At 48.4% G+C, this 14314-nt stretch overlaps 6 protein-coding genes across 6 annotated transcripts; 2 read left to right on the top strand and 4 right to left on the bottom strand.

Moving 5' to 3' along the window:
• Nucleotides 1-1638: 1638 nt before the first annotated feature.
• BDV27DRAFT_154645 (putative NUDIX family hydrolase) lies at nucleotides 1639-2557 on the top strand (the record flags this gene model as incomplete). The annotated part of the gene is made up of 2 exons (XM_032071993.1): nucleotides 1639-1965; nucleotides 2045-2557. 2 exons carry the CDS (start codon nucleotides 1639-1641, stop codon nucleotides 2555-2557), a joined length of 840 nt encoding a protein of 279 aa, XP_031930837.1.
• Nucleotides 2558-2721: 164 nt separating this feature from the next.
• BDV27DRAFT_154646 (MutT/nudix family protein) lies at nucleotides 2722-3699 on the bottom strand (the record flags this gene model as incomplete). Its single annotated transcript, XM_032071994.1, has 4 exons — nucleotides 2722-2960; nucleotides 3052-3292; nucleotides 3453-3545; nucleotides 3649-3699. The coding sequence occupies 4 exons, from the start codon at nucleotides 3697-3699 to the stop codon at nucleotides 2722-2724; spliced, it is 624 nt and encodes a 207-aa protein (XP_031930838.1).
• Nucleotides 3700-4814: 1115 nt separating this feature from the next.
• On the bottom strand, nucleotides 4815-6291 carry BDV27DRAFT_123374 (HAD family hydrolase). The gene is made up of 2 exons (XM_032065853.1): nucleotides 5942-6291; nucleotides 4815-5873 (listed from the first exon to the last, which is right to left on the bottom strand). The coding sequence occupies exons 1-2, from the start codon at nucleotides 5948-5950 to the stop codon at nucleotides 5148-5150; spliced, it is 735 nt and encodes a 244-aa protein (XP_031930839.1). The 5' UTR covers nucleotides 5951-6291; the 3' UTR covers nucleotides 4815-5147.
• A 1087-nt stretch (nucleotides 6292-7378) lies between these two features.
• On the top strand, nucleotides 7379-9309 carry BDV27DRAFT_64590 (initiator tRNA phosphoribosyl transferase family protein). Its single transcript, XM_032077181.1, has 5 exons — nucleotides 7379-7786; nucleotides 7873-7907; nucleotides 7974-8146; nucleotides 8216-8882; nucleotides 8934-9309. Exons 1-5 carry the CDS (start codon nucleotides 7443-7445, stop codon nucleotides 9086-9088), a joined length of 1374 nt encoding a protein of 457 aa, XP_031930840.1. The 5' UTR covers nucleotides 7379-7442; the 3' UTR covers nucleotides 9089-9309.
• BDV27DRAFT_64587 (aldo/keto reductase family protein) lies at nucleotides 9124-10705 on the bottom strand. The gene is made up of 3 exons (XM_032077180.1): nucleotides 10586-10705; nucleotides 9563-10527; nucleotides 9124-9494 (listed from the first exon to the last, which is right to left on the bottom strand). Exons 2-3 carry the CDS (start codon nucleotides 10076-10078, stop codon nucleotides 9159-9161), a joined length of 852 nt encoding a protein of 283 aa, XP_031930841.1. The 5' UTR covers nucleotides 10079-10527; nucleotides 10586-10705; the 3' UTR covers nucleotides 9124-9158.
• Nucleotides 10706-11091: 386 nt separating this feature from the next.
• BDV27DRAFT_123379 (putative amino acid transporter) lies at nucleotides 11092-13271 on the bottom strand. Its single transcript, XM_032065854.1, has 2 exons — nucleotides 11638-13271; nucleotides 11092-11578 (listed from the first exon to the last, which is right to left on the bottom strand). The coding sequence occupies exons 1-2, from the start codon at nucleotides 12991-12993 to the stop codon at nucleotides 11519-11521; spliced, it is 1416 nt and encodes a 471-aa protein (XP_031930842.1). The 5' UTR covers nucleotides 12994-13271; the 3' UTR covers nucleotides 11092-11518.
• Nucleotides 13272-14314: the final 1043 nt, after the last annotated feature.

Here is a 14314-nt window from a genome sequence, read left to right on the forward strand (position 1 = left end):
CATGTCGTAGGCACATCCAGCCGATAACGAGCAGGTGACGGGTCAACCGAAATATATAAGCACAAGGTGACGTCCGAATTCAAGGTTCCAAAGGAAATGCAGGGTGAATTATTGGTAGGCAGCTGTTCCCAAAATCTGGATCTAGTAGTTATACGACAACTGCTGGCGACACAAGAGACTTCGGAGACATGATTTTGTTTGGTTCCACACTCTCCAGTGAGATAGCGGCTCCTAGGAAAGGAATAGCCACGAAAGCTGAACTTGAGCGGCAACGGGAAACTAGTTACCCACAAACTATCCTGTCGCCCTAGAGATGTTAGAGGGGGTCGATTAGGCGCCCTTCTTTGACCTTTGTCTATCTTTTTCACCTCCCTGCTTTTCTCTCCTTAAGAGTATTTCAGATCAAGTCCACGATGGAGAGCCAAACGGAATGCAACCGTGAGAGTAAGCTGACAGCCTGACGTTTGGACAACGTTGCCAGCTCTAGACCTTAGCCCAGGCGAGTCGGAGTGAACAACATCAGCGCCTTGCGCTAGACTGCGCCTAAGGGACGAGAAAGTAAAAGAAACCACCAGGGGTGGGCAAGGGTCGTTAGCCTCGGCGCCTAGAAGCCCACTGTGGAAGGTCTGCCCGGTTCTATCCAATTAGTGAGATCTTAAACCGAGTCTAGTTGCAGGGGGTGTTGGTGTTAGGTTGGGGAAGGGGTAAAAGAAATTCCAAAAATAAATAAATAAATAAGAATAAAATATAAAGGGAAAGGGAAAGACTCAGAAAGCTAGGACTCTCCCGGGTTGATCCCAGAGAAAGCAAGCAAAAGCTCAGGCGGATATCAAGGTTACACTTCGCATAAATGATCCACTAAATCTAATGAATCAGGATTATAGTATATACGGCCCCGTCTGATGTTTCCGGATGATCGCAAAAGAATGGGAAATCGGAAAATCAAAAGAGGGGAACGGGAAGACAAGAAATACAACTCAGATAAAGACCCAAAGGACCGTCAGCGAACCGAGCGATCCACTGCTGCAGGGCCAGCCGACCAGAGTTGCATGAGCAATGAAAATGAGGAAGTCATGATGATAAGAAAGGGTAGGACTAGACCCAGGTTGGCACGAGTCCCGAGTCGACCGATCGGCGACTTCAAGAGTGGGGAACAATTAGTTAAATTCAGATTGTTTGTCCTCCGTTGAATGTAGGAACTGATGACAGAATGTCTGGATACTAAATGAAACATAACGATGGCCTGACCACGCCGCTTTAACATCGAAAGGGGGGGGGGGCGCGGGGGGGGCCCAGCACAAAGCGGCGCTGTTGGTTTGTTTGCTTTGGTTCAGAAGTTCACCCGCAACGTCATCAAGAGCTCCTGGGCTCCACTTAAGTTAACTCCATTTCCACTTCATCCGGCGTGCTGGTAGTACTACCTTGTTGGTAAGTCACCTCCGCGGTGGATGCTACTATCTCCGAGTCTCCTCCTTCTTGACAAATTTCTAGATTCATTTTTTTTTTTTTTTGAGCCTGATACCGCCTTTACCCTTTAAACGTTCCTTCTTGCAAGTGGACCAATCCATGAGATTCGCCCGGTGGCTGTCCGTGTGGCCAACCCTTATATCGGTACCAACCAACATAACCAGACTTCCAATGTCCACTTTTACAATTCCGTGTGACCATAGTCAGCAATCCCTGTCTGTAAATTCCACGCCTGATCTCAACAAGGATGATCTACTGCGCTTGCCTGCTTTCCAGATCTGGCTGTCTACCCTGCAACAATCGTTAAAGCGGCAACAAGACCCCTCACACGAGTTCCACAAGGACCCTTATGTCCTACGCAAGATTGATATCCAGGCCGTTGATTTTTTCAAGGGAGGGCGATTGGGGTTCGTGAAATTCAAAGCTGATGTATCGAACGGAGATGGAGAGTCACTTCCTGGAAGCGTTTTTCTTCGTGGGGGCAGTGTAGGAATGCTGGTAAGCCGCCCAAATCATCTCTCCTATTTCACCTGTCCGTATCACTGTTTAACATTCACTTCCGTTGGTATTCCAATAGCTTCTGCTCCAACCAGATGACGTGCACCCCTCAATGGAAGATGAAAAGAGGGCGATTTTGACCATTCAGCCCCGCATTCCTGCGGGTTCCCTTGCTTTTGCCGAAATACCCGCCGGAATGCTTGACGATGCCGGTTCCTTCGCTGGAGGAGCAGCGAAGGAAATACAAGAAGAAACTGGCTTGACAATTCCTCAGGATGAACTGATCGATATGACCTCGCTTGCATTGCAATCAGTTGCAGGCCCCGAGGGCGTAGAGACACTGCAAAAGGCTATATATCCATCGGCTGGCGGAAGCGACGAGTTTATTCCTTTATTCTTGTGTCAGAAGCGGATGCCGCGTAAGGATATTGAAAACCTACAGGGACGATTGACCGGGTTACGTGAGGAAGGGGAGAAGATCACACTAAAGTTAGTTCCTTTGAAGGAACTGTGGAAGGAGGGATTACGGGATGGAAAGACACTCGCAGCATGGGCACTGTATAAAGGACTCAAAGAGGAGGGGAAATTATAAATTAGACAGGAGTCTTTCCCCTGACGACCGCGTCATCGAATCGCCGTAGGGCTTTTCAGCAGAGTGTCTAATGGATACAAAGATGCATCACATTGACGTGTATACCAACGCTAAACCTCATCTATAAGCGATAATTGAAAGTCCGTGCTATCAGCCGCTCAAATCTATAGCTTCCACTTCTGCGCAAGTTCGATACCCTCTGCTATTGTTCCCACGCGGGCATCAATAGCATATCCTTCGGCCTCAAGTTTTTTCATTTCTTCGAAAAGCGAGGCTAGCGGCACAGTGAACGATTCGATGAATTCGTTTTCTTCGAGCTGTGGCTGAGGGTTTTGGTTCTCTGGTAAGGACATATCTACTCGGACATGAACCATATTGAGGTTAGTGTTACAAAAGCCGGGATCTGCGATCATATCTGTCAGCATTCTCCACTCGAATATCCTGGAATGCAACTAGTCACCCCACGTGCAGTCAGATACGAAGTGCCACCATACCATTATACATCACGGTACTCGTTTGCTCTGCCACTCCCACATAGCCCGTTTCCTCCTTAAGCTCGCGCACGGCACATTCTTCCACCGTCTCGCCAGCATCTATGAGACCAGCAGGAACTTCAATAACCACCTTGTCAATAGGAGGACGATACTGTTTCTGGAGAAGGAGTTCTGGGCCCGTCGACTTGTTGAGAATGGTCACTATCCCCACGCCGTCAATTGCGCAGTTTGCCGGGCGGGTCTAAAAGTACAGAAGCAAGTCAGCTCGGTATTCTGACTAGAGGTCCTGCGCACCCAATCCTTCGTATAAGCAAGGGGGCTTCCTTGTCCCACATTGAGAACTTGGAGCCTTGCCACAATAGTAACCGGTGCGCCGGCTCAAAGAACTGGAATGACCTGACCTGCCGCTCCGCTGACTCCCACGTCCTTTCTACGCCGGTAGGATCCCGGTATGTAGTCTTGACTAATCTCGTCCATCTAGCCTCTTTAGGGTCCTGTGGCAATGAACACCAACATCAGTATAAATCAGACATCTCTAAGCCAGAAGGTTTTATAATAATGAAACCAAACTCCAAAACATGAAAAGAGAATACATACCAAAGGACCCCTAGCAATAACCTCCGATCTCAAAGCCTTAGGATCAGACATCGTACCAAGCTCTAACGAAAACACGGAACAATCCGTTCAATTAACTCAATCCTACTCACAAGCTAACCGTCAACACTCTAAGAGTCCCAGTATAATCTATAAAACCCCACCTATAAATCAAGTACAATGGAAGTACTATATATGACGCTTCCTGGGGTAAAGGACACCAGTTAGTGTTAGTTAATGCTAGCTCGGAGACGATGTTGTCGGAGGGGCCGCAGAAAGAGGGGTTAGATTGTCTTATCCGCCGAAGGGCTAGCCCTAATCTTATCTGGGGGTGGGGAAGTGGTTCCCGATTTGAAGTTTCTTGGTGTATGCTTGTTCATGTACTTAAGAGGTAGTATGCGTCACGAAGAGGGAGAGGGGTAACTAATGAAGGGAAGGAACAGATTCCAGTAAACGGTAACAGGAAGGAAAGAGCAATTTGGCGCCTCAGGCTTGTGCCTGTTATCCTTCGATCTTTAGGGTACTCTAGAACAAAAAAGAGAGAATAGAGACCAAGCAAATGAGAAAAATCAGATATAAGTATGTAAGAAGGTCAAAAGTCAAACTGACAAAGAGCTCATCCTCCGTCCCCGGCGCCAAGCATGCTTTAAGCACCGGCGTCATAAGGGAGGGCTACGAGAATTTTGGACTTTACTAGTAGGAGCCCTAGAGGCGCGCAGAGGCGGTTTCAAACCCTGCTCGAGCCTAGGACTAGGGAGGGCTCGGAACCAAAGCTGGTGCCTTACCGCTCAACCATCGAGCCCCCCGGTTACTGGTATTGTCGGATACTTAGACCATATGTTCACTATAATTGCAAAAAGATGCCTGGGAGAAGTGGCAGCTGCGAGGGGGCCTCGTGGATCAGGCAGCGGAGTCGCATGCCTGGGAGCGGTGAGTCGGGGATTAGTACCTAAGGCTGCTTATGGCGGATTTGTAGTTTCAGTAGCTTGGACCAGTGATCTTACACAAAATGGAGCATGGGAAAGATGTGGGCCATGATTGCCTCGGGATTCCTTGATTATGTGCATTTAGCGCTGCAGTCGTGTTGGTTTGAATGGTGGACTGCCACTACTGTAATATCCCGTCTAGTAGGTTAAAAATTGGGGCTTTGATAGGAATTGTGGAGAAAATTTCTATTGTATGTCTACAGTCTGTAGCTTTCCTCACTATGTATCTCTATCCATGGAACCTGTCTATGGATGAAGTTGAATAGTGTCAGAGACATAGATCCGACTATCGTGTTAAATAATTTGGGTTAAGAAGGAAAATGGTCGAGCCCTTGCAAAGGACAGGCCCCGCGAACGGGTAAGCCGACCGAATGGAATTGAATATAATAGCCGGAATGAGAAATTAAGTGTAATCGAAGATAGCGGCCCATGTTCAATGGAGACCAATTGCGCTTGCTGTCATTACTTCGTGTCGACATTCGGGAGAGGCGATGACCGGTGAGAGGGATAGTCTGCTCAAGCTGATTCGATTTGAGAGAGACAATCCTGGAACTCTGACCAGTCCTTCATGATGACTTTGGCGCCAAGATCCTCAAGGGCTTTCGTCATTTCGCGCTTCTTCTCATCGCCGGGGTAGCTGCCAACGTAGCCGATGACGTGGATGCCGGCACGGATGGCGCTAAGCGCACCGGACTTGCTGTCCTCGACAGCAACAGTCTCTTCCGGCTTCTTATTGCACTTTTCAAGGGCGTGGAGGTAGATGGCCGGGTCGGGCTTAGAGGTGGGCTTGGGGAGAGAGGTTGCAGCACTAAAGACCATGTCCTCGTCAAAGAACTTGTCCTGTCCGACTTTCTTAATGGAAGCCTGGACACGGCGCAAGGCAGACGAGGAGACAACTGCCATGTGGTACTTCTTGGCCTTGTACAACTTCTCAAGTTCCTCGTTGGCGCCGACGCAAGGCTGAGCTTTTGCTTCCAGCTTAGCAATGACTTTGTCCTCCTCCTTCTTAACGAACGCTTCAAGTTCGTCTTGAGGCATCTCGAAGTTGTACTTGGCTTGGAGGGAGATCATCATTCCACGGAAGTTCTGACCGACAAAGTCTTGGATCAGCTGGTCCCCTGTGTAGCGATCAGGGATGGCGCGGCTCTCCAAGATCTCATTTGTAAGGTCGGCGCATGCCTCAAAGGCCAGCTCCTCGGAGAGGACTAGGGTGTTGTCGCAATCCAAGAAGATTTCGGTAATCTGAGTAGTAGCAAGGTTAGTTGGCTATGGCTCAGTAGTGACAGGTATCAGCGTGGCTTATGGCTAACCTTAGGCATGATGGCTGCAGTGTATTGTATTGGATTCTATGTATAGAAGTCAAGTGTAAATGTAATGTGAGGTTTGAAGAGAGATATCAAGAATTCAAGAGTGAGGTGAGTAGACAGAATGAAAAAGAAATTGGGAATGATGACCAGGGGAAGGGCTGTTGAGTGAATGGTACAAAGAAACTTTGGTTGTAGGGACAGTTGTACGCCTTTAAGTAGAATTGTGAAAAGAGGAAAATGCCTAAGGGGTTTCCGATCAATATACTTCAGGGTACCCGACGCTACACATGAGAGCCCACCGGTGATTCAAAGGGGGGCATATCCAGACAATGCGCATAATAACCCCTCCGAGGAAGGCGGCATGGCGGGGGCCTGAGGTCATATCGTGACGTTCGCGACTGGGCATGGGCCTATAATGGCAGCCGAGACACGGCGGCCATCGGGTCTACACCAGCACACTAAACTGAAGTTAGCAAGCACCCGCTGCCATTCCCTCTTCGGGTAACGCTGCCTGGCCCCTCTCACTAGCCCATTCAAGTATAGCGTTGTGCCCTCCAGGCTGATGGAAATGTAAAGAAACCGGATTGCGCAGTTGCGAATCGGCTGGAAGACTCATTCCAGTATTTTCAATCGATCCCCTTGTGTTCATCTTTCTTCAACTTTCTACGTGAACCATCCAATAGGATCGGAATTTTTACTACACCGGTGAGCTTTTTGTTTCTCTTTTCTTCCTCGATCCGTAATGGGACAGATCTATTGAATATGGCATACATTACGTACGGAGTAGTAGTATTGCTGTACGCTGTACTTCCGTACAAGGCTGGCAACCTTCGGAATGATCCTCCTCAACTACTAATCTGTACTAGTAGTGGGTTGTCAGAGCAATTCTGCATCCTGACCATTGTCGAGTCACCCGGGATGCTCATGCGAGGGGCCATATTTAGACAGGGGCCAGTCTAAACGTCCGGAGGGCAGTGGTCCACGCCGAGCATGTTTGTTAGATGCCATGTTTTAAGTAGTAATTTAGTCAGGAGAACCAAGCCACAGATCGGCTGATGACCTCTAAATATGTAAATATTATTGGGAATCATCCACAATTCATTACATTTGTAGCCGCCGCTGTGCATCAAAGATTCAATGACACGTAACCTCAGCTACAGAGTCAGGCACCGATATCAGATATCAGCATACAAACTGCTGTAGGTACGTACGTCGTCGTAGTCCGTAGGTACAAATCTTCCATTCTCCACTCCGCGCGTGGATGAATCGATCTCTTGAACGCCACCGCCCAATAATATTGACCTTGATGGGGCCTGACACCGAGTCATTATTGGCTAATTTACCAGTACCGTTATGGGCCCCTCTTTTTTTCACATATGATCCTTCTGAGTAACTTGGATGGAGGGGACATAGTCTAGCGATAGTGAACTATTCCCTTTTTTTTCATTAAAGCAATCTACTTGTTGGTAATTTCGTCCCAAAACCTTCCCCTCCCGTGACCAAAATGGGTGGTGATTCTGATCCCTTTCCGGTGTCCGTATCGTCTCTTCATTTCCCCTCCAAAGAGCAAACTATTTCCCAAACGCTGTCGTCCTTGCGGCGATCAGCCCTCTCCATCACAAACCGACTTCACTCGATTGAAACAGACGCCACCTTTGTCCGTGAAGTGGCTGACTACTACGATCTCCCTTTGGTGGCCAACGAGAGATGTGGTAGTTGGTATATCCAACCGGAGGCCAAAGCTGGCAGCGCTTACTTCAAGAGCACGGATGGTCATACGGGCCAATGGGACTTTAGCTTCCGTAGACTAAACCTGCAGATTCTACCCATTTCTCGGAAGCATGGAGGGTAAGTGAGCGTATCACGGCCCCTTCAGAACCTCCCTTCGGTCCGCCTTTCCTTGGACTACCGCTGACCACCAATGATGGCTGCAGCTGCATCATTGTTGACTCAACGCGCCGGGGGAAATGTAAGTTCTAACGGCCACTTTGTTGATATTCGGCTGCTCGTGTCACACTGTCTCACAAGCCGCCAGTGATGCCTGATGCCTTATCCAAGACGGTTCCGATTTGGTGTGCGGTAATCAATCGAGCACTATTTCCGTCCGACACTGCATACCATCCCGTGCAATTTCCGCCGAACTTTTTAGGTGCCTCCGAGGAGTCACAGATTGAGCACAGGATCGATGGTTTTGTTAAATCGCTCAAGGTAACATTTTCCTATTTTCGCAAAAAGGGTGACCGTGCCCTATTTGAACATAGGCTGATTGGCTTCTAGGATCTCAAGCTCGATTTAGATGATCTCAAGCAAAAACTAGGAAAGCCCATTCGGGTCGCCTGGGCGAATCGCTCATATTTTCATCCAACTGATCTACAAAAGGGAGATGCATATAATCTCTTTGTTCTCTGCTCTGCTTCCAAGCGTGTCCACGGCGCGGAAATGTCGGAGGGTGGTTACATCCAAGGAGCAGGAGATGATAGTGAGGGTTGGGCTCACGGGCTAACGCCACCAGTTTTCTGGGCACACAAGTCCACTCTTGCTGCAACCGGAGAGGAAGATCTACCGGAACTCATTGAGAAATTGGTAGAAGAGCACCGAAAGGAAGCTGGCGGCCAGCAGGCCACTTTGATAACGCCAACTCGAAATTTATACATCAGCCCAACAGACCCTCGATTAAACGAGGGTGGTACTTATGATTTAGTCATTGATTGCAACGGAAACCCGGAGGCTTCAGAGGGGAATCCAAAGCGACTAAACCTTGGTTGTGGAGTCTCTAAACTGGGGAGTCGCGACCTACGGAAGCATCTACATCAGGTTCTCGCCTTTGCCAGTTCTCAGCTGGAGTCGAACCCGTCACAATCACTGCTCGTAACATGCGAATCTGGGAAAGATCTTTCTGCAGGCGCTTTGCTCGCCATATTGTGCCTATGTTATGATGACGAGGGCAAGTATTCCTACGTCCGATCTCAATCTGATCATGCTAATCATGAAACAGGAATATTTGCTGGATCTCATGCGAAAAACAAGATCGACAAGCAATTCATCCGACAGCGACTTGCGTGGATCGTGTCATCCAAACATGATACGAACCCTTCGCGCGCTACACTCCAATCTGTTAACGCGTTTCTTATGGAACGACCAGATTATTAATAGGTAGATTCTTTGGCATTTCACCTGTGGCTCAGGTGCACCTTTATTCATCACACGTCATAGCGTGGATCTATTCGTTTTCAACGGCCTCCACAATAGCTCCAGCGCTTCCCTGATCCAGGGCATTCAACACAGCCATATCCTCCTCGCTGATTTCAAAGTCAAATACATGGGCATTGGCCACAATCCGATCAGGGTTATCGGACTTGGGCAGCGGTACCCATTCCTTTTGTAGAGCGTAGCGTACCAAGATCTGCTGGGTTGTCTTTCCATATTTCTTCGCCAGGTCGACAAGCGTAGGATCGTTGGCTTTATAGTTGCGCACAATTGGAGAGTAAGCCTCAACAATGATGCCATGCTTCTTACAATACGCATCGACAACCCGCTGTTGACACCAGGGATGGAGCTAATGGGTAGATAGTTAGTACCGTTCACACTCGCCTATAAAATCACATCCAGGACAGACAAGCTCACCTCAATCTGGTTCACATGCGGCGGCCAAACCTTCGCATATGACTTTATCTCCTCAATGTGCTTCACGCCCCAGTTGCTAACACCAATGCTCTTTGTCTTCCCTTCCTCAAGGAGTCTCTCCAGAGCCTGCCACATCTCCTTCCGCCCCGACGCGCCCGAGTTGGCGCTGTGAATCAGAAACAAATCTACGTATCCATCCGGACCCCCTATCTTCTCCACGCTGGCCAGCAGCTTACTATAGGTCGCTTCAGGCGAGCCACCGGGGACAAGGATCTTAGTAGTCACGAAAATGTCGCTGCGCGGGATGCCCGAGTCGCGAATCGCATCGCCGACCTCCTTCTCATTCGCGTAAAACTGAGCCGTATCAACATGGCGATAACCCGCCTTTAAAGCATTCAAAGTCGACTGCACACACTGAGTCGGCGGCGAGCGATAAACACCGAACCCAAGGCGCGGGATCTTCACCTCCGACTTAGGGAGGGGTACCAAATCCGTAATGGTAAGTTTCGCAGCCATGATAAAATCACGCAAGGGGGGGAGTCGCACGGCAAAACCCAAAATTCAAAATAAATAAAATAAAAATTAAAAACAGAGTCCAAGCTCAAGACAATACCGTAAAAGCTGACCGACTCAACAAACAGAATGTAACCAGGTAGCTCGAGACCCGAAGCAGCGAGTAGAAGGGATTTGGCTGTGGTAGGTTGCGCGGGAGACAATTACCCCTCCCGACACATGATATCATACCGAAACGAAAACCTCCAGTCTAAACCTCTTCCGGTGGAAATAGCTTCTATTACTGCATCGGGTAAAGTCAACATGATGAGCTCCATCCGAACTTAACTTCTCATCTCGGTTACATTCGCTCTGTCGATTGCGATCGTTACACTCCTCCCGCTCTGCCGAACCCGTCCGGGGTCTTGACTTGCTTGACTTTCTTGACTCAGGGCTCCCTTCGCTCGGGAATTCTAGTGAGGAATTAGTACATACCCTCAGGACCTCCCTTGCTTGAATACGGGAACGTACCACGCGGGATCGAATCTCTACCGTCCCACGTGTGCCTCCTCTGTACGACGTCAACGGAATGTAAGGGATCGGGCTGCCATCCCTTGCGACGAGACGGTTTTAATGATGCGTACAGTTGGGTTTGTCGGGCAGAATAGACTTTTTTTGTCTTTTTTTTTTTTTTTTTTTTTGAGAGAAATCTTATGATGGGGTCATCATTGTCGCTGGGTAAATATCAGGTTTATTCATTTGGATACGGATATGCGGTATATACTTGCAGGTGGCTTTTAATCCCTCATTATGCATGACAGTACTCCGTAGTTCAACTGGGATCAAGAAGAATGCAAATAAAAACAATTATTATGCTTTCGGAATTGCCGTCCTTGGCTTAGCATGGATGTACAACTGCTTTACAGGGATTGTACCGATTCGTGAGCATATACTTTGGAGAAAGGTACGATGTGCAAGAGGTTTCTCGAAATAGATTTATAATTTTTTTTGTTACTTTTTAAAACGAAAGAGCAGAGTTGAATGAGAGGATTCCTCTTATATATGTTCTATCGTTCATAAATATACATAGACACATTGATGCTAAAAACGCGACATGACTATAAACAAAAGACGGGTATCTGTACAGGGTGTGCCGTTCACCGGCAGGAATGGCTTCGGCTAACCCATGGCGCCTGTGTTGGGGAAGTACCCAACCTATGGCTTGTATCTCAAGGCCATAAAGAGGGGGTGCAGGCGGTATTTGAAACTATTACGTAAATTTAATCACGCCTTTGCAATTCCCCTCGTCCTCATGTCATGATGATTCTGCTGACAGGCAGAGAAATGAGGAGGGATCCACAACGCCATTGATAATACCAAGCTACTGGTTATATCATTGGATTAGCCACAGTGCCCGCCTGCCGTGGGACGGCAAGGGATAGCAGCTAGCTGAAAGTCAAAAATTTAAGCTGGGGGACTGCATGAAAAGACGCCTCTAACGCTGCCCTCACGGTAATTTTTGATCTGGCAAGATAGTATAAGCATTTGAATCTAGATAGTAGAGAGGATAAGGCAAAACTTACAATGTCATCGACACTGGAGTAGGTGCCACCAACAAGCGTGACAAGACCGATGAGTAACACGATCACATTGATAGCACCCAGAGCAAGGTTCTTAGGCTCATTCCATTTGCCCTCGCGAATGAGAATGAACCACATCAGGGCCGGAAAGTAGAAAGTGAAGCCGGAGACGAAGAGGGCCGAGCAAATCGACAGCAGATCGTTGAAGAAAGGGATAACCTCGGCGATAACGAAAGCGACAATGGTAGCCACAGTGATAACGGCCAACCAGGTAATCCAGCCCATCTTGGTGTTGATGTATCGGATAGGAGAGTTCTTGAAAATGCGGCCGTGAACCAAGCGGCCCAGCACGACGGTGTTGATAGAACCACTGATGAAAATAACGGGAAGGGCAATACCGAAGGCCACTTTGCTCAACAAATTGCCAGCGGACAGCAGGGCGGGGCTACCCACATCAACCCCGACGAAGGCATAGATCAGCGCACCAGTCAAGGTGTAGATAACAATCTCGGTAATACCCAAAGCCCAGATAGACTTGACGTAGTCCTTAGGGGTGTGCATTTCGTCCATGAAGGAGAACTGGCAGAGAGCGAAACTGTAGGCGAAGATAATGTTGGAGATTGCAATGAAACCATCGGTGAAGGTGAGGCCTTCCTGTGGCCAGGCAGACCAATTGACATTGGAGAGTCCAATTTCCCGAGTGTTCTTGACACCAGTGCCGATGATGGTGATGCCAATTGCGACAATAATCGAAACGAAGTCGATGTAACCCAGAATAGCCATTTCGGTGAAACTTGGCGGTACTGCGAGGAGCAGCAGAATCACAGCAGACACGACTCCCCAAACAACGGAGCAGACATCACTGCTGGTGATGTTCACAAATGCAATCGTACCAGTCAGACAATGCGAGCCGGTAAGGAAGAGAAGTTCCAAGATGAGCATAATGTTGATCAGTTCTTTACCGAAGCGACCAAACATAAGCTGGCCAGCATCGGGGTAGTGAGCGACATGTGGGAACTTCAATTTCACTTGACCGATAATGTGACTAGTATAGACAGCGACGAGACCCAGGCCAACGGTACAGATGACACCAGCCACCATACCAAGCTTCGCAAAACTAGAAGGAATGGACAAACTTCCGAGAGCAACGGCCTCCACGATAAGCACGACGGTGAGACGCTTCCAACCAAGACGGCTGAACTTATGGATACCATCCTCGACGATGTCCCTTTCCCTCTCATCCATTTCACCAACCAAGTCCCCATCATAGTGAGGGGGGACACCCTTCTCGGCCCCGGCCTCCATGGCTTTGTTATTGGCCTTGTCGAGGTCAGAGATATCTTCTGAAGAGTAGCCCATTGTGGAAGTTAGTGGGAGGGTGGAGGAGATGCTGAGAAAGTGAGAACGAGGAAGGGGCGAGAAGGGAAGAAAATGTGGGCTGTTTCCCTGTCGGACCACGTTCCTGAGAGTCTGGGAGGAGAGCAGAATTTGAGGAAAGTCCGGCCACGGCAGTTATATAATCGAAGTAGCAGACTTGGACCGATTTGGAAGCCAGCGGAAAGGACTCGGAAGGGCACCGTATACTTTGCCACTAAGCCTCTGTGCCCGCCGGTTGCCCAAGAGGCTTGCATGAAAACTGCTGTGGTGTGATTGGGTTTGGAATTTCAAAAGAATAATGATAGTGCGTTTTTTCTGTTACTAATAAGATTTGGTGGCGTTACGTTTATCTTGAATGGTCGAACCATATGGAGAACAAGCTCACTCCAGCTGTTGGTCTGTCCAACCAGATCTCAGTCTGTCCCGTCCACGAATCCGGATCTGACCTAGTGTGAAACTCTCGGGCTTTCGGTCAATCAGCCTCAGCCACCGAATGATAACAGGAGAAGAAAAAAAAAAAAATACTACAGAGGCTAATTGTGACATGATTGCAACTGGTAAGAGTAAAACGTGGGGATGTTGGGGACAGAAGTGGGCATCACTCATGTTCCTCCCCAATAGGCATCCTTGATAATGCGTCTCTTCGGTGGGTTATCAGTTTCTAAAGTGAACGACAACGTGGCAAAGTAAGGAAGTACGGTAGCAGTACTCCATCCTCTGTCTCTTGTCACGCAATACTTATTCTAACCAACACTCTCAGTCAAGAAGTCATTGATTATATCGCACCGCTTAGTACCCCATACCTAGCAATACGATTACGGTTTGCCTGAAACCTTCTATTACCTAAATCACTACCACCATCATTTTGTGGGGATCAATTTTCCACCATTGAACATACTCCAGATTTCCAACTAATTTTAGGCTTCTTTTGGCGATTCATGCATAGACTCCTCCGAGCGGGCCATGTTGGAGAATATTGGAGAACCGACAGGGATATGCGGTGGGTAGACGCGGCGACAGAATAAGATGGGGTCAGATGGTGATGTGACCATGACTTCTACCAAGTATGCCATGTGCAATAATTCTATGACAAACTGCCAAGTTCTGTATAGCTCCCTAAACTATATCGCTACCAATATATTCGCTCGCCCAGTCTCACCAAGACTTCTTGGAAGTTCTAGGCGCTTCAAAACTTTTACTCTTATGCATTTGTCAGAGGGCTTGGTAAGCCCTACTAGGTTGCCTGATGAATGCCTGAGCCCTGCCAAGTTTTAAAGGTTCCAAAAGCGGCATGCCGCATTGG

Source organism: Aspergillus caelatus, assembly GCF_009193585.1.
Source record: "Aspergillus caelatus strain CBS 763.97 unplaced genomic scaffold BDV27scaffold_31, whole genome shotgun sequence".
Lineage (NCBI taxonomy): Eukaryota > Fungi > Ascomycota > Eurotiomycetes > Eurotiales > Aspergillaceae > Aspergillus > Aspergillus caelatus.